Here is a 21,617-nt window from a genome sequence, read left to right on the forward strand (position 1 = left end):
TGGCACTCAGCTCTGCCCTGCTCCTGAAACATCAGCAAGGTTGCGCAAAAAGCAAGGAGGAGAGAAACACCAGTACACAAGGGTGGGGGAAAGGTTAGGCACAGGAAGCCGTGGGAGAGCCAGCCGGTACAGACCATCCTGATTTCCCCAAACACACCATCATCCCCCTGGGAAAACCTGTTGGTGAAGTCCTAGTTGTCTCTTTCAAGAAGGGTCTTCCTGAGGTCCCCTCAGTCATCCCCCTGCCTCCGGGCAGGCTGTTTTCTCTATTTCTTCCAAGTTGACTGGCTGAATGGTGTGAGCTATCCACCAGGAAAACTGAGGTCTGGGGAGGGAGGGGGCATGTGGGGGCATCGGCAGCTGGGGCTGGGGGCAGTGGATCGGACCAATGTGCTGACATCCGGTTGTGACTCCTGCCTTGCACTCCCGCCTCCTTTTTGCCTGGTGTTCGGCGGGGGTGCAGGTGATGTCACAGGTGTGGCGTGCCAGCCACGTGCTGGGCGCCAAGCAAAACAGCCAGGGCGAGTGTGTGCATCATCAGTACCTGGGAAGGAAGGCCACCAGCAGAAGTGAGTCTGGTGGAAAGACTTGAAAGAGGGAAGGGAGGCACCTTGCTGGATGGGGGCGGAGAAGAGATCAGAATAAAACCCTGCTGTGGCCAGAACTAGAGAGAGAAGGCCAGAGCCGGCACTGGGGAGAGATGCCCCCTCATCTTCCCCTCCTCTGCCTCTCCCAAAGCTTGTAAATGCCCCAGACATGAGCCAGCCCAGGCCCCGCTACGTGGTAGACAGAGCCGCGTACTCTCTCACCCTCTTTGATGATGAGTTTGAGAAGAAGGACCGGACATACCCACTGGGAGAGAAACTTCGCAATGCCTTCAGGTAATGTGGCCCAGAGCCCAGACACCTCTTTCCTCTCCTCCCCACCAAAATCCTTTCTGCACCAGAGTATAGCTCCTGTACCTATGTCCCTAAGACAGGGCTTGGGAAAGCCTTGAGGTTCAGAACCCTGACTTTAAGACCCTACAAGCCCTCCTGTACTGACACCCACCCTGTGGGGAATGGGGAGTAGCAGCAAGGACGATCTACAGGTTCAGTAGAGTTGTAGGGCATCTCCAGCCCCTGCGTGAGGTCTTCCCATATTCTCCGTCCACTCAAGTCTCTCTTTGTTTCGTAAGGGAGCTCTGCATGGGCGTGCTACCACATGGGGCAGGAGAAACAACAGAGCCCTTACTTAAAGTCCTGTTCCCTCCTGATCACGAAAAATCTGAAGCCACTACCATCTAATGTCCTTTGTCCTCTATCCCTCCTAGATGTTCATTCCCTTTCCTGATCCAGAGAATGCCTGAAGGCATCCCCTAAATTCCTGGGCCCTCCTAAAGGGTACCTACTATGATGGGTCCTGCCGTACTCTGGGCTCTTTTCACTCTCAGATCTATGAGACTGTGCTAGTGGGTAATAGAACCTCACATCCAAGGAGGGGGTTTCAGGAGGTGACCTATGCCCATACTCCAGGAACTGAAGGCTATGAGCTTCACCTTCCCCCTCCCTACACTTGTGGCAGACCTTGCTCAGTCCTGGCTGTGGGCTGACTTGCTCTTCCTCACTCCCCTGGGGAAACAGCTGATTCAGTTACCTGGATCGAGGTCACTGGCAATGGCTGAAGTGGAGATGCAGGTGGAACTGGTTCAGACCAGGGGAATCACCCACTTGAGTCTTCACTAAAGCCCTGGTCCAACCCTACTTCCCCTGGGAGGCTCTATTCCTGCTGGGTCACAACCAAAGCCTTGGGTCTTCAGTATCTAGACACCCTACCCACAGCCGGGCTCCTTGCACAGCTGGGCTGCGTCGGCCTTAGTTCCCAGCTTAAGTCTGGTTTGTTTCTTTGCTGGAGGGATGAGGGTATCTGCTGTTGTCCTAAAAGGTTATAGATTAAAACTATAAACTGATTAGGGAACTAACAATTCCCAGGAGGCTGGCATTGAGCCTTAAACAGTGCCTGACACAGAAGGTGCTCCAATAAATATTTGTTGAGTCAATGAATGAATGAATGGGTAGGGAGCTAATCCTCCTGGCCCCTGAAGCCTCTGTATAGGTGCTTGGCATCCGTTTCCAGCCATTCTATCAGGCTGCAGATTGCCTTTACCAACATACGGCAGGCCTGCAAATAAGGCTAGGCAGATACCGGCCCTCAAGGGGGTTGTTTGCCCTCCCCTACTCAGCTCTCTATTTGTGAGTCCAGTTTTCCCTGTCACAAACAAGCCTGAGAGAGTTCCCGCGGTGCTGTGCTCCCTTATGACAAAGCTTTAGAGATGCTAGAAGCTATCTACTACCCGTCCAATGCCCCATCCACCAGCCCAAGGGTGGAAGAGGCACACCCACCCATCCCATAGGAGACTGGGGACTCAGATGTTGATGGTGATGCCCTTTCACAGAGTACTGGTTGGGACAGAAAATCTGTCCAGACTCTACAAGGTACAAAGCATTGTCTGTGTTGATTTTGGTCTTGGGTGACATCCAGGGAACCCAGGTTTGGGAAACTATTGTTGAATAATAGCAAAGAGCAGGAATTGGTGCTGGGCAGGAAAGGAAGCCTAATCAGAGCAGGCTAGTGAGTCACCAAATGGGCCTTGAGTATTTGAGTATTTGAGTTCCCTCAACTGGGAAAAGAAACGCAAATGCCTCACCTCCCCCCCCCCCCCCCCCCACAGTCATCAATCCATGAGCTGTCACCCCTGAGGTTTTTAGGCCCTTGTTCCTACCGCTCCTGAGTTTCTATGAAAAGACCTCAAGGTGTTCAACAAACAGGGAAGGGATCTACTTTCTCCACCCTGCGTTGGCCAACAAACAGCTCGCCCATTCCTTCCGCCCCCAATGAATTAACAGTGGGAAGAACTCCAGCACTGGAGTCATGACACACAAGAGACGGTGGGTCAGCCAAGGCACACCCTGTAGGGACAATGGAGCCTTCTTTGGGGGAAGTGCTAAGAAAGATGGCAGCAGCCCTACTCAGACTGAGTTTCAATACCAGCCAGTCCTTTCACTCATTCATTCATTCATTTATTCAGCAAATATTTACTAAGCATCCCAATGCAATGTGCAAGGTATAAAAGATGAACCAGAGAGCCAGACTTTTGGTCATGGTGGGGTTTGCTGTCCATTGAGAACGACAGATGAAAAGCAAACCCTTGTAACCCAGTGTGCACACAAAGCTTCAGGAGCCTGCTCATGGGTGCCCGGGCCTGTGCTCAGTCAAACTGGAGAAAGGCCATCTGAGATGGGGGGTTGGACTTGGCAGCTTGGAAGGCTAAGTGATCACAAAATCCATGCCTTTACGCCAAGGCTTCTGGATGTCCCAAATGGGCAGTTGGCTCCAGACGCTCAGCTAAAGCCAAGGGCGTGTGAATGGCTCTCCAAAGAAAGCCCCTGCCTTTCTCTTCTCAGTGTCCCCAGCCTACTGCATGGTGTGGGTGCTCACTGAATTCTGAATGAGTGAATGAATGAATGAATGAATGATGGATGGATGGATGACCAGGAACAGAATATTATAATCCCTACCTGACTCAGAGTGTCCAAACTATGCAGTGCCGACTGGAAGGCTACCTTCTTCCCCTCCAGGTGTTCCTCAGCCAAGATCAAAGCCGTGGTGTTTGGGCTGCTCCCCGTGCTCTCCTGGCTCCCCAAGTACAAGATCAAAGACTACTTCATCCCCGACCTGCTGGGTGGACTCAGCGGTGGATGCATCCAGGTCCCACAAGGTGAGGGGGTCTGTCCCCCAGGGTGGCTTGGTCTGCTGCTCTCCCCCCTTCCTCTCCCTGTCCCCTGTGACCTCCATACCCCGACCATGCCCCCCGGCCTTCAATCTGCTATTCTCTGCAGGCATGGCATTTGCTCTGCTGGCCAACCTTCCTGCAGTCAACGGCCTCTACTCCTCCTTCTTCCCCCTCCTCACCTACTTCTTCCTGGGGGGCATACACCAGATGGTGCCAGGTAAGTCCTCTCCCTTCTCAGCAGGCCAGGTGACCTGGACCACAAGGATGTGAAAGGGGCTTTGGGTGTTTTCCATCTGCATTCTCCTAGTGTAGGTGCTGGGGGGTCCTGAAGGGACTGTCATCATGAGTGTCAGTCCCAGGTTTGCTATGACCTTATAGAAACCACTTAGCTTCTGTGAGCTTGGTTAGCATTACCTGTTCTGTCTCCCTCCAAGTGGGGAAGACTTGGTGGAACAAGATATACTCTACCAAAGAGATGGGAGAAATTACTCTCAGGCTGGTCTTTGCAGGGATATTTGGAGTTCTCTGGTGCTAAGTGACATTGAGAAAAAGGGCCTGGTCACTAAGCCTATTTCTGGGTCAGGTGCCACTTGCATTCCCAAGCTCACTGCCTCATGTATCCAATGGAATCATTTTAACAGTTGAAAAGCATCTTGAAAAGTATAGATTGTGGTTACACGTGAATGGTTGTTTCCTTGCTGGAGAGGAGCCTTGGAGATGTGGGGGTCCCTCCCCTCGGGGGTCGGGAAGCACTCCTGGGCCCCTTTCTGTTGTCCTTGGGTGTGGTCCAAACCTCTGACTCCTGCTGGCGGGGTGGGCACCACAGGTACCTTTGCCGTTATCAGCATCCTGGTGGGTAACATCTGTCTGCAGCTGGCCCCAGAGTCGAAATTCTGGGTCTACAACAATGTCACCAACAAGACCTACGTGGACACGGCAGCCATGGAGGCTGAGAGGCTGCACGTGTCAGCAACACTGGCCTGCTTGACTGCCATCATCCAGGTGAGGGGACGGCCGTGGCCCTGTCAAGGGCAAAGCCTGGGGGGGCGGGGGGCGGGCATCTTTCCATCCTGCTGCCTCAGAGCCCCAGTTTGACATTAAAACTGATTCAGGGCTCTACGTCCTCCCTCTTCCCCATTCCCAGGGCCACAAAAGACCTTGAAAAATCAGTGTATGCCCTCACCTGCCTCCAGCAGGTCCGTAAGACCACTATCTGCACCCGGTCAAACTGTCCTGAGCTAGACTGTCTGGAAGACTTACAGGCTCCCTCCACCACCCTCCCCAGTGCCCACCCCTCTGCCGGCACAGTCCTCCGCCTCCTCCAGGCTCCTCCGCCCCAAACCACAGCATCACCTGCACAACACAAATTATACACATTGCAAAGGAATCTGCTAGGTTTTATGAAGGGAAACACTGCATGATGGAACACAAGAGCAGGAAGCAACCTCAGAGGACACCATTCATTCATTCATTCTTTCATTCATCCCGTTAATGTTTTTGGTTATGTCGCTGTGCCAGGAACTGGGCTAGGCCTTGGGGGGAACACAAGTAAAGAAGAGGTCCAGTTCTCCAGGAGCGCACAGCCCAGCAGAGGAAGTAACCATGTCAACAGATAAACTTGTAGGCAGGGAGATAAGCGGCATAATAGATGTTCTCATGGCGGTGGGAACACCAAAGAGAGAGTCAGGGAAGGCCTCGTCTCAGAGAGGAAATGGCATTTGACCTGAATAGTAAAGGATGAATGGAGGTTGGCCGGTAACCAAATGAATGAGGCATGGGAAGGCAGTTCCAGCAGAGGGAATGCACCCCAAAGCATTGAGGTTTAAGAGTGTGATCGACCAAGGACTGACAAGGCAAGAAGTTTGGTGTGCCTGGACAGCAGGAGACCTTTGGGGGATGGGCCAGAGAAGAGGCTGGAAAGGTAGGCAGAGGCTGGACAAAGTAGTCTGAAGTCTGTGCCCCCTGCCCTGGCTTTGGGTCTAATTGGCAGTTTATAAGGATCTTTCAGGCCATGGAGAAGAGAGGTGGGAGGTGGACTACAGTCAAAGTTAGGAGCCTATGCAGAAGTCCAGGCAAGACTGACGAAGGCCTGGGCCAGGGAGGCGGCCAGGGGAGGGCCGAGATGGGGTGGACTTAAGGAACATTTTGCCAGGAGCATTAAAAGGCTTGGTGACAGACCTGATGTGGGGCTGAGGGAGGATGGCTCCCAAGATTTGGGCTAGCCAACTGGGTGGAGAGGAAACCCTGAGGGAGGACCAGGTTTATTTTTCAGATGAGAAAACTAAAGCCAGAGAGGTAACGTGACCAAGAGGTCCATGCCCCAAACCAGACGAAAGGTCTGCTGGCACAGTAAAGGGCAAGACAAGGTCACAGAGGGCTCACTTTCCTCGGGCGGCTGCACGGAACTGCAGCCTGGGTTTGGGTCAGGCACATGTGGGAGCTGCGGACCCTTCTCTCGGTCTTCCCCACCCCCACCCCCACCTCTCTCCTCTCAGATGGGCCTGGGCTTCGTGCAGTTCGGCTTTGTGGCCATCTACCTCTCCGAGTCCTTCATCCGGGGCTTCATGACGGCAGCCGGCCTGCAGATACTGATCTCGGTGCTCAAGTACATCTTTGGACTGACCATCCCTTCCTACGCGGGCCCAGGGTCCATCGTCTTTGTGAGTCTAGGACTCATCCCTGAACATGGGGAGGGGCTCAGACAGACACAGAAGTTGTGAGCTCCTCCTTACAAGATGTCCTCAAGCAAGGGTCTGGCTGGCCGATTGTTCAGAGAGGATTCCCAGGGGGTTCCCACTTTGGGAGGGAGGGTCAAACACATGACCTTGAAGGCTCACTGAGGTTCTCTATGGCTAATGCCTACTGAAAAGGAGATGTTCATTTCCCCATCAGTTCCCTGATACAGTGCCTCAATCCCTCCCTGCCTGGGAGGTCCTTTCTTATGTCTAATCTCCATCCCTCCTCCTTGGGCTTGAATTCTTTCTAAGAAAGAGAATCACCATTCCCACCCTGGCATGAGATCCCAGCATGCCCTTTGGGAGAGGGAGGTGGAAGATGGGATGCTATTGGTGACCAAGGTCTGGATTCTGCTTTGATGTGCTCCCATTTGCATTAATGACATCCTTCTGCTAGGTTAGACATCCAAGGGTGGGGACAATATGGGAAGAAGAAGTGGGAGCCCATGAGCATGATGCTCTCTCCCCCAGACCTTCATTGACATTTGCAAAAACCTCCCCCACACCAACATCGCCTCGCTCATCTTCGCCCTCATCAGTGGCATCTTCCTGGTGCTGGTGAAGGAGCTCAATGCCCGCTACATGCACAAGATCCGCTTCCCCATCCCTACAGAGATGATTGTGGTAAGGACCCTCCCCAGGGCTGGAGTTTTGGGGGCCAGGCTAGAGAGGCCATGAGTAAAGGAACCCAGCCCCAATCAGAGCCACGGGAGCCCCTCCCCACCTTCACTGCTTCCTCTGCTGGCAGCCAGCAGAAGAGGAAGTTGGGTGAATCCATTCCATCCCCCTGCATATGGCTCCCACTTTTCCTGCTCCTGGGGTTGTTCCCCTTTGTGGAGGCAGGGGAGTGGGATTTGGAGTCCCCAGAGAAAAGGGAAGTTTGAGAGAGACCCCTGCCCTGCCAATCCCCATTCTCTCTGTTGGGATTTGCAGGTGGTGGTGGCAACAGCTATCTCCGGAGGCTGTAAGATGCCCAGAAAGTATCACATGCAGATCGTGGGAGAGATCCAACAAGGGTGAGTCCAGGTGGCCAGGAAACCTGCCCCCCCTCCCCCGCTACCAACACCCACCCATGGAGGCCTGGGCTGAGAGGCCGAGATGAGACACCCTCTAATGAAAGAGCATTGTAGACTCTGTGACACCCACTAAATGTGAATTATTTCTATTATTATGGAAGACAGCAGTACAACCAGCCAATGCTAGCCGTGTTACAAACAGTGAGCCTTAACTGCCACACACACCCCCAAAAGTCTCACTCAGTGGATGCTGCTAAAACAAAGCCTCTCTGATCGGTCCTTCTCCGGCTCCTTGCCTTGTTCTAATGTGTTGGTTCCTTTCATCCACGTGGAAAAGAAGCTAGTAGGATCAACATTGAGCGTCCACTCTGTGCCAGGCACCACGCTGGGCCCTGGGTGGGAAAGGGTTGGGAGGGTTGGGGGAGGAGGGTGGGAAGAGGGCAGGGGAGGGTAGTGGCTATGGGTCTGTGGACTCGTGAGCATAGAGTCCAGAATCTGGACGTGAACAAATGAGGCCCCACCACTTACTGGCTCTGTGAACTTGGACAAATGAGGTTTCTGCTTTGGCAGTGGGAGTGATGGCAGCTGCCCCACAGTGTTGTGCTGAGGACTCAGATGACAAGGGGTAATTCACGTAGACCCTGGCACACACTGGGGCCCTGCGGGTCCCTGTAGGTTGAGGAAGGACTCGCCCTGCCTCCCCTCACACCCTTGCACCCTGCCTCCTTCCTGTCTCTTTGGCAGGTTCCCCACTCCTGTGTCACCTGTGGTTTCGCAGTGGAAGGACATGATGGGCACAGCCTTCTCGCTGGCCATCGTGGGCTATGTCATCAACCTGGCTATGGGCCGGACCCTGGCCACCAAGCACGGCTATGACGTGGATTCTAACCAGGTAGGTCCACACGGGCAGGTAGAGCAGGATGAGCTGGGTCCCACAGAGGCCTGGCCAGAGATACAGCAGGGCTCTTGGAGCTGAAGGGAGCAAGGTGCCTACCGGTGAGGAGGAGGGGCTCCGACCGCAGAAGGCCAACTTCCGCTTGGCCAGGAGTGTAGGGCTTTCTAGCAGTAGGATGGTTCTCAAGTCCTAGGCCCAGGATCTGGCTTGCATGGATGACTTTGGGCGACACCTGCTGCCCACCCCCCACGGCCCCTGCTTCCAATCCTGCCCCTGTCCCCACAGGAGATGATCGCCCTGGGCTGCAGCAACTTCTTTGGCTCCTTCTTTAAAATCCATGTCATTTGCTGTGCTCTCTCTGTCACTCTGGCTGTGGATGGAGCTGGAGGAAAATCCCAGGTGAGCATTGTACCAAGGGAGTGGGGAAGAAGGGGAGAAGGTAGCAAAACAGCTGCCCCAGAGAAGCCGAGGCACATGCAAGCCAGGCCAGCTGCTTCTCCAACCTTCTTCACCTCTCCTTGGTCTTCACTCCACCGAAGGTATCTATTGGAAATCAACTGAAAACGAGGATTTCACACCTATGCCCTCTTCCCAACTCTTTCTCTGAATAGGTGGCAAGCCTGTGTGTTTCCCTAGTAGTGATGATCACCATGCTGGCCCTGGGGTCCTATCTATACCCTCTCCCCAAGGTAAGAGCACAGCAGGAGAGCAGAGGCCCCCCGAAGACTCCAGCAACAACAATCCCTAAGAGTTGCATGACCCTTTACAGTCCACAAAGTGCCAACATTGTCACACTTTGTCCTAATCACCTGTAAAGTAGACAACATGGTTTTACTATCCTCATTTTACAGGTGAGGGAAGCCGAGGCTGAGAAAGTCTAAGTGATCTGTGGTGACACAGCTCCTAAGTGCAGGGCTGGTGGTAATCTCCAGCCTTCTGACCTACGGGTCGATTCCCCAGTTAGCGTTTACAAGGGCGTATGCGTGCCTGACTAGGAAGACCCTGGGCATGGACGGTTTGGAGATGAGGGAAGAAGGGAGGGGCAGAGACGGGCCAGGATGGGCCCCATGGCCCTGCACCTGCACTGCACTCTCAAGCCCCGAGACTGAGTGCAGAGATCCAGGGGGCTCTGCAGGCAGAGAGTTCTGGAACTGCAGCTCTGTCCTGCCATGCTCCAGGCTCAGGTGTTTATAGGCAGGGCAGGAAGGAGGGGCCACCACAGGTGAGAAAGAATAATGCTCTGCTTCCCCAGTCTGTGCTAGGAGCCCTGATCGCTGTCAACCTCAAGAATTCCCTCAAGCAACTCGCTGACCCCTATTACCTGTGGAAGAAGAGCAGGCTGGACTGTGTAGGTATTTGGTGGCCTCTGGGTACCCTTTCATGCTCCGCCCCCTCCTCCAACCCCACAACAGGTCACCTCTTCTATGGTGGCCTCTCTGCTCTGCTGTTCCCTAATTAGCATAGCCAACTGTTAAGAGCCGGGTTTTGGAGTGAGACATCCTACGTTCACGTCCTAACTCAACTCTTCACTGGCTCTATGGCGTGGCCCTAGACGAGCAAGTCCCTAGCAAGTCTGTAAACTTCTCTGAATCTTGGCTTTCTCGTCTGAGAAATGGGTATCTTATACTCTCTACCCCACCCCCCACCCCAGGGTTGTTTATGAGGAAGAAATGAGATGATACAAGTAAGGAGCATGCTATCCAAATTGTACCCTGGGTTCAATTTAAAAAAAAAAATAGCCATGATTATTTTTATGGTTTATAGTTCCAAAAAAAAGCAAAAAGAAATCGTTTTAAAAAGTGACAACAACAACAAAAGCTAGAACATAAAGCCAGCAGACCAGGATCTTGAGCAAGTTAGGAGACTTCTCTGGAGTTCTATTTCTTCATCTGTAATGGGGGTGACAGTCATGACTTCATTACACACTGGTTCTCAGGATTAAATGACATCATACGGGTGAACACTGAGTACCCGTAAAACACTCAGCAAACACGACTTATTGTTAAGCTTAGTCACCAGCCCAACGCATCTAGCATTGGACAATAGTAATAAGGTTACCATGTATTGACCACACTGACAACAAATCCCATTTAAGCTCCACCATAAGAGGATTTACTGACCTCCTCGAAAGATGATGAAAGAAAGGGGTTCCTGGCTGGCTCAGTCAGAAGAGCATGATGACTCTTGATCTCAGGGTTGTGGTTTCCAGCCCCATGTTGGGTGTAGAGATTACTTACATAAATAAAACCTTTTTAAAAAGATGATGAAACCAAGGCTCAGAGAGGTTAAGTAACTTGCCAAAGGCCACAGAGGTAGCAAAGGGTAGAGTCAGGATTGGAACCCAAATCTTAGGCTGCAAACCTCTGGGCGACTCTGTCTCCTGGGTACCAAGGCTGACCTGTATGGGACACAAGGAAAATCCTTAAAGCCAGAGAAGTGAGTGGCCCATCTAGGGTCTGCCAGTAAGTGGTGACGATAGGGGGAGAGTATGACGTTCCTGATCCCACCCCAAAGATCTGCTCTTACCACATCTCAGCGATCCCCCCCACCAAATACAGGCTCTGGTATTTCCGTTGTGCCTGGGGCTCACGTCTTTTCTTCACTGTTCTCTAGGGGAATGTGGGCAGATTCGTCTCTTTAGAGGAATTTGGGGGACTCTAAAGGACCATAAAGGAGGCAGCTATCAAAACTGCATCCAACCCTGCCCCCCCTCCACACAGTCAGACCCCAGACCGTCAGGCCAGGAAGGTCATGAGTGTGTGCTGGGGACACGCAGCCTCCCGTCAGGTGGAGAGAGGGAGCTCCTGTTCATTGAGTGACGACTAGGTGCCCATCACTAGGCTAGGACCTTCAGCTGCCTTAGCTTTTTAATCCCTTCGTGAAACAGGTATTATCATTGCCCTTTTGTGCATCAGGCAACTTGGCTCACAGAACTAGTAAGCGAGAGAATGAAACTTTGAAACCAGGCGTATGTCACCCTCATACTCCCAGCGAGCACCATGCCACCTCCCTGTGTGGGCTGGGGTGGTCTACGAAAAACCAAGCAAGGTGGCTGGGCACACTCAGTCTGGGCGAAATGTGCAGGTGTAGCCAGAGGACCGAAGCATAAGACAAAGTGCAAAGATGCCAAGAAAGGGGGAGGGCGGGTCTGAGGCTGTGGAAACAGAATGGCCTCGGCTATTCCAGGAAGACCTCCCGAAAGAGGCAGCCTTCTCCCCGGGCCTGCTCTGACATCCCTCTCCTCACAGTGTGTCTGGATGGTGAGCTTCCTCTCCTCGTTCTTTCTGAGCCTGCCCTACGGTGTGGCCGTGGGCGTCGCCTTCTCCGCCCTGGTTGTGGTCTTCCAGACTCAGTTGTAAGTAACAGCCCGCACGCGGCACAGCAGCGGGGCCCCCGGCCCGGGCTGGGCTGTCTGACTGCCATGTGAAAGCGCCAGAGAAGCCCTCATGGGCTTGGAGGGCGGGGGGCCATACAAAGCAGGAGAACAGGAGGGTGAGACCCCGAGCTCATCCAAAGGCATTGCCAGTCCCCAGGACAAAGGGGACCCTCCCCAGGGGAACACCAGGCCAGAGGACAGATGCCCTGTCCTTCCGATAAAAAGGCTGAGGAGTACAGGACAGGGGCAGCAGAGGAAGAAGATGCTCTATATTAGAGAAGCCCTGTCTTCTCTTCTTGAGAACTCAGAACCAGGAAGCGGTGACTTCAGGGCCACCCAAGCTTGTCAGTTGTATACCTCACCTTTTCTCCGTGCTGGGCCCCAGTCTGGGAGCTATGTCAAGGGCTTGCCTGTCATCCCTCGGGTTACAGCCCAGCCATAGGCCACCAGGCATGTGTCGCAAGTGCAGAAAGACCAACAGAACACACCCCAGGGGTGAGGAAGGGACCATCCCACCCTGCTTCTGCTCCAGGTCCCACCCCAGGGTCCTTCCAGGCTGATCTGCTATTAGCATGCTCTTATTTCCTTTTGTGTTTGGTATGTTCTTAAGTTTTTCTTTTCTTTTCTCATCTAGTCGAAATGGCTATGCTTTGGCCCAGGTCATGGACACTGACATTTATGTGAATCCTAAGACCTATAATCGGGTGAGTAACCCAAACTTATGACCTCTCTCTTTTGCCCTACCCCCACCCCCAAATAAAAGAAGGTTAAGGGGCACCTGGGTGGCTCGATCAGTTAAGCATCTGGCTCTCAATTTCGACTCGGGTCATGATCTCGCACTTGTGAGATTGAGTCCCACATTGGACTCTGTTCGGACCGTGGAGCCTGCTTGGGAGTGTCTCTCTCCCTCTCTCTGCTCATGCATGCGCACATTCTCTCTCTCTCTCTCTCTCTCTCTCCCTCTCTCTCTCTCTCCTCTCTCTCTCTCTCTCTCCCTCTCCCAAAATAAACAAACGTTTAAAAAACAGAAGTAAAAAAAAGGCAATAACGACATTTCTGCCACCTGAGCTCAGTCTCCCTGTTGTAGGTCCAGGAAATCGAAGGGGTTAAGATTGTCACTTACTGCTCCCCTCTCTACTTTGCCAATTCAGAGATCTTCAGGCAAAAGGTCATTGCCAAGGTAAGGTTCAGAACTCTGGTGACCAGAGGGGTTGACCAGGGAGTAACCAGAAGATGGGAGAAAGGGGACTGGGGGGCAGACCACCCTCCAAAGAGGACGGACATCCAAACTGCTATGGATTCTCTCCCTACAGACAGGTGTGGACCCCCAGAAAGTACTGCTGGCCAAGCAAAAATACCTCAGGAAGCAGGAGAAAGGGAGACTGATGCCCACACAGCAGAGGAAGTCTCTGTTTATGAAAACCAAGGTGAACTGAGGCTAGGAACTGCCTGCCTGCTCTGATCTTGCCCCTTGCGCCCCACCTCCCAGCACCCTTTGAGGCAAAGACCTAAAGTCTCTGTAGCCATTGCCTGGTGGCCATAGAAACTTCTTCTCCTTGGGTGACGGGATGCCAACTCCTGGGGATAGCCACTGAACTCCCAAGGCCCCTTCCCATTTTCTGGCTAAGATACAATATGTCCCATTGACTTATGAACAACCCCAAATAGGGAGCAGTGGTGAATCTCCTGGGGTGCCCAGCCAGCTTTGACATGGATGTGGGAGTTCTGGGGAGAATCAGGCAGGCACAGACGAATATATAAAGGAGCACAGTTGTTTCCAGAAGCACTTTCTCCCAGAGCACGGTGGGCTGAGCCTTCAGTGCCTCCAGCTGGTGTGTGGGAGCCTGAGCACACAGCCCCTGCCTAAGGAAAGAGCGCTGGGAGACGCCTCCCCTGTGGGGTTCTGCGGGCTTATATTCACCACCATCTGCACTTATTCACCTCCACCTGCACACTCCTTGCCCCTGCTTCAACTACAGCAAAGTCTAATTCTGTTTGCTGATCCCTGGCCCCCCGCTCCCCACCCTCCAGACTGTCTCCCTGCAGGAGCTCCAGCAAGACTTTGAGAACGCCACCCCAACGGACCCCAACAACAACCAGACTTCTGCTAATGGCGCCAGCGTGTCCTATATCACCTTCAGCCCTGACAGCTCCCCAGCTGCCCCTTGTGCGCCGCCAGCCTCCGCTGAGACCCCCAGTGAGCCCAGGGACATGCTGGCCAGCGTCCCACCCTTTGTCACCTTCCACACCATCATCCTCGATATGAGTGGGGTCAGCTTTGTGGACCTGATGGGCATCAAAGCCCTGGGCAAGGTGAGGGCCCAGGCACAGGGAGTGCCGGCCTGCCCTCCACTCCAACACCCTCACCCCTGCTCTCCCACACTCCCTTTCCTTGGGGCTCTCATTTGGACAAGCTGAGAGAGGAAGCTCACCAAGGAGGCAAGTGGCTCCTAAGGATCCTTTTTCCCCCAGACACGACCAGGACAGGCTGCCCTCTGCAAAGCAGGCCCAGATAGCCCAAGCTGACAAGTGGCTGGAAAGGGACACTGGAGCGATATCTGCAGCCCCACCCTGCCTTAGCACCCCTCCCTGGCAGAGGCCATCCCAAGTTCCCTCTCAGGCCACCAGGAACCCACCCCGAAGTCTTTTGAGTAGAGTTCAGATTGGCCCTGGTTCATGGGCTGCTGCTCCTTCCCACAGTCACTCAGACACTCCGGCATTGGCCAATTCCAGTCAGCTGAGAAGAGAAGAAGAAATAGCATTAGTGCTCCGCATTCTCAGGCCAAATTAGCAGTTGATGGGACACCTTGAATAAAGGTATCCGTCCATCTGATAACCTCTCAGCAGCACTTCCAACAGCAGGGAGTCAGCAAACCTCAGAGCTGGCTCAGACAGAGGCGGTTCCGAGAGCGCAGAGGCTGAGGGTCACCCAGAGAGCACCATGTGCCCAGAAGGCCGCACCTCCGCCACAGGCTCAGCCCGCTTCCCTAGCCTGGACCTGGGGCCCGGTGGGCCTCCAGCCTCCCCTGCAGCTTCTGCCTGAAGCCACAAAGTCGGGAAAGAGGTGGAATCTGGGGACCTAAGCTACTGAGAGAGAAGATCTGACCCCAGAAGAAGAGGCCATGGTGGCTTTAAGTGCCCGCCTCATTGGCAAAGCCCTATTTTTGTCCTGCTTTCCAGAAAAGCCGACAGCCAACACTCCAGGGAGAAGTGGTGTGCTTTGCTGCTATTTTTATCTTTGGCTGCCAGGGCTCTTGGGGGTGCTTATTTGTTTGGCTTCCCCTCTGAAGTGCGTTTTGTGAATCACTTTTGAGACCCACTCAGAACATTCCTTTCCTTTTGTCTCCTCGTCCCCAAACCCTTCCCCAACCACTTCCAGCTGAGCTCCACCTACGGGAAGATCGGGGTGAAGGTCTTCCTGGTGAACATCCATGGTAAGAGGAGGACATTTAGGGGACCAAAAGGCTGGGGGTGGGGTGGGGAGGGATGCTGGCGGAATGCTGAATGGGGGATAGAAAATGAGAGCACCCAAATAGCCCCCCAAAGCATAAAGCATACACGTGCTGTAGCTATCTGGGGAACACACAGACACACGGTTTTATATACACACAATCTCCAAAGGTGTGTGTATATACCCAGCCGCAAAGACGTGTCCACAGGGTAGTGGACTTCCACATCGTCAGCACCTATGCAGAGTGCAGGGGTGCAGACACAGAGCAAGCACAAAAAGACACACAACAGAAAGTGAAGGGGCACAGACACCTCACTTCCTGCAGAAAGTGAGAACCCCTTGTGGAGGCCTCCCCAGCTTCAGAATTGGCCCGAGCAGGTCCCAAGCCCTGTGGAACCTACTCAGAATCTGCAGTGGCAGATAGTCTATGGACAATCCCCACCCTCACTGGACACCTCTTGGGAAATCATCTCTAGGATTTAGCAAAAATAAGGGCTCTGTCACACACTGGAGGTTGCGGGATAAGTCTAGAGAAACAAGAGAAAGAATGAACCACCCAGGGATAAAACGGGCAGCAGCCTCCTCGAGGACGTTTTAGCCTTTCCCTCTCAATTGCCACAAAGTACCGACTCCCTGAATCAAACTGCTTCCTTCTGCCCCCGGGTTGAAGGTTCAGCATCCTCAAGCTCATGTTGCCCTCTGCTGTCCAGCATTGATATTGCAAGACCAAGACTTGGCCTGGCCTTTGGATGACTCTCTCCCCTCCCCTCCCTCCCCTCTCGCCGTCCTTTCCCCATCTCCAGCTCCAAACCACAAAGCTGTTATCTTTCTGAGGGCCTTTTCCTTCCTTCCAGCCCAGGTGTACAACGACATCAGCCACGGAGGTGTCTTTGAAGATGGATGTCTAGAGCGCAATCACGTCTTTCCCAGCATACACGACGCGGTCCTCTTTGCCCAGGCAAATGCCAGAGAAGCGGCCCCAGGACGTGACTTCCAAGTGGTAAGGTCCCTTGGGAATCCTAGGCCCCAGGACACCACGTTGCAAGACCAGGGGCATTAGAGCACAAGAACACAAATTCTGTCATTTAGCTTTCCTGAAACTGCCATTTCAGAGTTGCTTTTCTGCAGAGCAAGCACCCTAAATTAACACTAGCTACCTCGCAGGGCTTTTCTTTTGCTTCTGCTTTAGCATTAACTGAGAATGATGCCTCTTATGTCACTTGAAAGCACTTTGTATACTCTAAAATCTTTTATTAATATTCATTTCCAAACACCCTAGGCACACTAGGTTATGCCCAGTATGCTGGCGTTGTTCACGTGCCCTCCTCCTTCGCTCCTTCTAGAAGAGGCTTTGGGCAAAGGAAGGGAGTAAGCCTGCCTGTTTTAATTTAGCAGAGCTTAGAGATTTCAGACTCATCATGGATAAAGAGACTGGATCCAAGTTTTGTCTCAGTTTCTTGACATTTAATTCACTAGCTCACTAAGTGATATGCAAATGAGCTACAAATAACACCATCTAGGACTCCAGAAAGCTGTGGGAGCAGAAAAACCCCACCCCACTGGGGCCCCTGCCTTGGCATCTCCAGCCGCCCCCCACCCCCAGGGTCCCTCTCAACTCGGCCCCGGCCCTTAGCCTCCCAAGGCCCTGTGCCCCAGCCTTCCTCATATATAAAACCTCCCCTCCTCCCCCCTCCCCCGCCCTCAGTGGATCACAAGAAAGGCTTTCCTGGCCCTCAAGCAACCATTTGCTCTTTGCTCTAAGAGAGGGACGAAGGTGAAGCCATCTGTTCTAAGTGCTGGAAGACTGCCCGCCCAGGGAAACACTGGGCCCTGGTGCCCGCCCTCCACGCTTAGGGAGCACAACTGTGGGGAGCAGGCTTTCTGGGTTCACAAGCCTTGTCCACGGACTGAAAAGAGGAAGATTCTGGAATAATCCTCGCCATTTGTTATTAAATAATGTCCACTTATTATGGTTACATATTTAAAATAATTTTTATATACAGAACATGTCTATATTTGCATATTACACAATATATTCATATATATAAATTACACACACACACACACACGCACCTTTTCAACAGCATGGTGATGTAGAAAGCCTGAAAAGCGAATCTGATTCTCCTACTTTTACAGAGAAGGGAACAGATTTCCAGAGGAAGGAAATGGATTCCCCAACATCAGGCAGCTAGCCAGTCTTCCTCGCAAGCTAGGCCAACATCCCCTGCCTCTAAGCTGCCCACAAAGGAGGGCAGACCCTGACGCATGCCTCCGCTGAAAGGGGGAAGGCCACCCTGTGCTACATTTTGTGTGCAGATGGGGCAGGGGAGGGAAAAAGCCACAGGACTCGCCCTGAAAACACGGCGTCCACCCGGAGGCTGCCATTTGCACCGGACTGTGTCACTGGGTCATGGAGCTCATTCTGTACCCGTTTCTCCCCTTCCAGGCTTCCGTGGACCCTGAAATGTCTCTATATGATTCGGAAGAGGACAGCCCCAGCTACTGGGACTTAGAGCAGGTGAGCTGAGGGGCAAGGGCACCAGGGAGGCTGGGACTGGGAAGGAGACCCTCCCAAACCCAAGGCGTTCACTGTGCTCTCTCACCTCCAAACCAGAGCAGCCGCCTTGAAGGCAACATTTCTCTCTCGCCTCTCTTGTAACAGCAGATCCTAATTCTTCCCACTCCCTGCAAGGCATCACCGGGGAAGGGAGAGGCACTGGAGGGAGCTCTTGAGAAGGAACATCCATTTAACTCTGTGTCGTGTCCACATGTGATCTTGGACAAGCCACATACCGCACAGGGCCTCAGTTTCTATCATTCCGAAGTAGGGGGAATATGGGTGATACCTGCCCCCTCCACCTCACAGAATCAGCGGGGGCTCCTGTGCCCTCCATTAATTCAACAGATATGTAACGACTGCGTGCCTGATACCATTCCAGGCTGGGCAGACAGCAGTGAACAAAACAAAGACCCTGCCCTTAGGAAACTTAGATAGGGGTGAGGTCAGATGAGTTCGAGGGGTACAAGTATTACTGCGTGTAGCCAGCCCTTAAGCACTGAGGACTGTGCAGATGCGAAGTGTTACTGGGGCCCTATCATCCTGACAAAGTAGCCCAATGCCCTGAAGTAAAAGAAACCCAGATTCTAGGTTTAGAGGAGTCTGGCTTTAGGCCTTCCAGAAATCACATCTCACTTCCTCTTCGCACCCTTTTTGGGCTTGAGTTCCATGTCCGCTGAACATGTGTCTGGGAGCACGGATCTCTGTGCCCCTGTGAAATCTCCAGCACATTCCAGAACCCTGGCATAGGCTCCCAATAGCTTATCAGAGCAAGACAGGACTTCAGAACCTGTCTCATCTCCACCATCGTTTCACTTACCAGTGAGAGCAAAGCCAAAAAGGACTGTGACACATGGGAGGTCACAGAGCACACCAGAGGTGATTCAAAGCAGATCCCACACATCTTCTGTTATCACCTCTACCAGTTCACCTCTTAGGCTGTCCCCTGCCCCTCCTCTGTTCATGCACACACTCACACTCACACTCACACTTACTCATGAAGCTCTCTCTGGCCAGCGGCCCGTAGGGTCACCTCATGGTTGCAGCCACTGTGAACTCAACAGGTCTAATGCTCTCCCTTCCCCTCCCCTGTCCTTCCGTGGTCCCACAGGAAATGTTCGGGAGTATGTTTCATGCAGAGACCCTGACTGCCCTGTGAGGGCCCAGGCCGTCCCCATGCTGCCTCCAGAGGGTGTGGCCTCTGGGACCCCAAGAAGGATGAGCCTGAGGTCACAAGGAGTGGCCAGTGGAGGAGAACACGTCCACCGGAACCTGGGCTCCTCTCTCCCCTCCCCTGCCTCCTCTCTCCCTGCCTCCCTCCTGGCATCTCTAGAGCCAGCCAACCTCAGCAGGAAGGAGAGCTACCTCTTCACCCTCCTGCTGACCCTCAGGGCCCTGGCCAGAAGGAGAAAGCCTCCTGCTCACCTTACCGCACCCACCCATGCCCTGCCCAAGGCAACTGATGAGGAACCCCCCACCCCAACTGCCGACTTTAAGAGTGAGCCAGGAACAGAAGGGAAAGGACAACCCTCCTGACCTAGGGTGCAAACGCCCTTGGGCCTGCACAGCTTGGTGGCAGATGGTGTCAAGCTATCACAAGACACAGAGATGGACTTGCTTATGTAGCTTGTCCCCTCCGGCTGCCCAGCTCCGTCCCTGGAAGTTCTGCACTCCTGGGACCACGTGCTCCCTACAGCCCGGAATCTTCATCTTCACCACTGCGTCCCCTTCCTCCTCCTCATCTCAAGGCTGCTGGAACGTCCACTGCTACTCAGTGCTTCAGACTCTAGGCTGGGGGGTTGGCCAGGGCCCTCAAGGCCACCAGAGATACCTCCCCAGAGGCAGCCCACCCTCTGAAACATGATCACTCTGTGCTTTCAGGGGCTGTTCCCTTCCACTTGAGGCCAGGTAGGAATCCAAAAAGGACAGGGTGGGTAGCTACCAGAATCTTCTGGCAACCTAGTAACAGATACCAGTTATTCTGCATAAATGCTTTTTGGAATCCTTCTTTGAACAGAGACAGGGAGGGGGAGGGGGTGCTAGTGCCAACCCAGGGCCAGCTGGTGGGACCTGAGCCCTGCCGGTCCCCGTGACTTCAGAATTGCCTCCCCTGCTTCAGAAGTCTGCCTTGTGCTTTTTCACTTGGCAAAGAGCCAATGATTTTAACTCTCCCTTATCAGCTTGGGGCCTGAGTCCTTCAACCAGGCAGGGGAGGAGGCCTCCCAAGGGCCAGCCATGTCACCCACTGGGTGCAGGATGTGGCAAGGGCTGATCCAGATTGGGTCACCCTCCATGGAGTTCCTTAACAAACTCAGGACCTGAGGTCATTTTCTTCTAGGGGAGATGAGAAGAGGGGTATGTTTTCCATATATGTGAGGGGGTCAGAGAGGAAGCTGACTGTTGACTTGAAAATAAATAGATTGCACGTGCAAGTGTTTGGGGAAATCTCCAGCGAAGTGCACAGAAAACCTTTCAGTCTTCTCCCCACTGCTTCTCTCAAGCTCCTTCAACTCATGGACCCTGCCCAACAGGTGGGGCTGGCCCAGCCTGAAAAAAACTTCCCAGTTCCTAACTTCAGCCTGACCTGCGCTGTGTGTCTGCGTGTTGAGTGAGCCGGTCAGCTAGCGAGTCTTTTTAGAGTTAAAGGAGAGGGTGCTGGCAAAGAGCCAACAGATTCTTGGCCTTCGAGCATTGCTTCTCTGTGATTTCATTATGCCATCTGGCTGCCAATGGAGCTCAAAACTTGGAAGGCGGAAGACAATGTTATCTGGGATTCACCGTGCCCAGCACCCGAAGTGCCATATTCCAGGAGGGCAAGAACCTTAGCCATGACAACTCACCCTCCCCTACTCCACCTCCTTCAAAGTCCAACTCGGGCCTAGGAGGTGGGGGAAGGTCACAGAGCCTACAGACACCCCAAGCAGAGGTGTCCTTTGAACCAAGTGTCTAAATGGTGGAGGTAAAATTGGAAACGCACGGGGCAGAGGGAGACACTGAAGAAAACTTCACCGTTGGAATTCTTTGAAAAGAACACAAGCAAATTCAAAGAGACCACTCTCTGGACACAACTGAGGCAGAGAAGGAGGGCAAGATGGTGAAATAATCCAGAATTTCAATACTTTTGAATGTTCTTAGTGATACTGACCTGTGATGAGGGGGTTCCCGGGGAAGACCGGGGACTCGAGATGTTTGTGTAATTTATTTAATTTAAACAGCATTCTCCTTTTGTTCATTTTGGTAATAAAGTGGCTTTGAAATGTGAATAAATGCACGTGTTTCGATGGCTTTACAGCAAGGCAAAGCAAATCACCTCCAGAAAAAGCTGACCTTGCTTTGCACTGTCCTGGAGGGAAACAAGTTGCTAAGACAAATCCTCCAATGCTAGGGAAGATTTCAGTACATTTCTCTCACTGTTGACATATCATGTGGATGAAAACAAATGTGTGGTATGAAAGAGTTAAACAACAAAGGAAACAGTTTTGATTTAATGGACATATATTGAAAGGTGCACACAATTAAAATGTATATTTCTTAAGTACGCATGAAGTATTAAAAAAACATACACACACATGAAGTATTTACAAAAGTTCATCACAGGGGAGCCTGGGTGGCTTAGTCGGTTAAGCGTCCGACTTTCGCTTAAGTCATCATCTCGCGGTTCGTGGGTTCAAGCTCCGCGTCGGGCTCTGTGCTGACAGCTCAGAGCCTGGAGCCTATTTCAGAGTCTGTGTCTCCCTCTATCTCTGACCCTCCCCTGCTCACGCTGTCTCTCTCTCTCTCTCCTAGAAATAAATAAAAATATTTTTTAAAAAAAG

The 21,617-nt window shown here is 52.9% G+C and overlaps 1 protein-coding gene across 1 annotated transcript; it reads left to right on the forward strand.

Moving 5' to 3' along the window:
• The first annotated feature begins 756 nt into the window (after positions 1-756).
• Positions 757-18,961, forward strand: SLC26A9 (solute carrier family 26 member 9). The gene is made up of 20 exons (XM_077772054.1): positions 757-881; positions 3,618-3,757; positions 3,879-3,989; positions 4,599-4,774; positions 6,268-6,432; positions 6,979-7,131; positions 7,441-7,523; positions 8,268-8,415; positions 8,704-8,817; positions 9,030-9,107; positions 9,671-9,766; positions 11,667-11,773; positions 12,429-12,498; positions 12,882-12,974; positions 13,108-13,221; positions 13,826-14,107; positions 15,174-15,228; positions 16,100-16,245; positions 17,692-17,763; positions 18,914-18,961. Exons 1-20 carry the CDS (start codon positions 757-759, stop codon positions 18,959-18,961), a joined length of 2,376 nt encoding a protein of 791 aa, XP_077628180.1.
• Positions 18,962-21,617: the final 2,656 nt, after the last annotated feature.

The sequence above is a fragment of the Crocuta crocuta genome, unplaced genomic scaffold, assembly GCF_008692635.1.
Source record: "Crocuta crocuta isolate KB4526 unplaced genomic scaffold, BGI_CrCroc_1.0 scaffold318, whole genome shotgun sequence".
Classification (NCBI taxonomy): domain Eukaryota; kingdom Metazoa; phylum Chordata; class Mammalia; order Carnivora; family Hyaenidae; genus Crocuta; species Crocuta crocuta.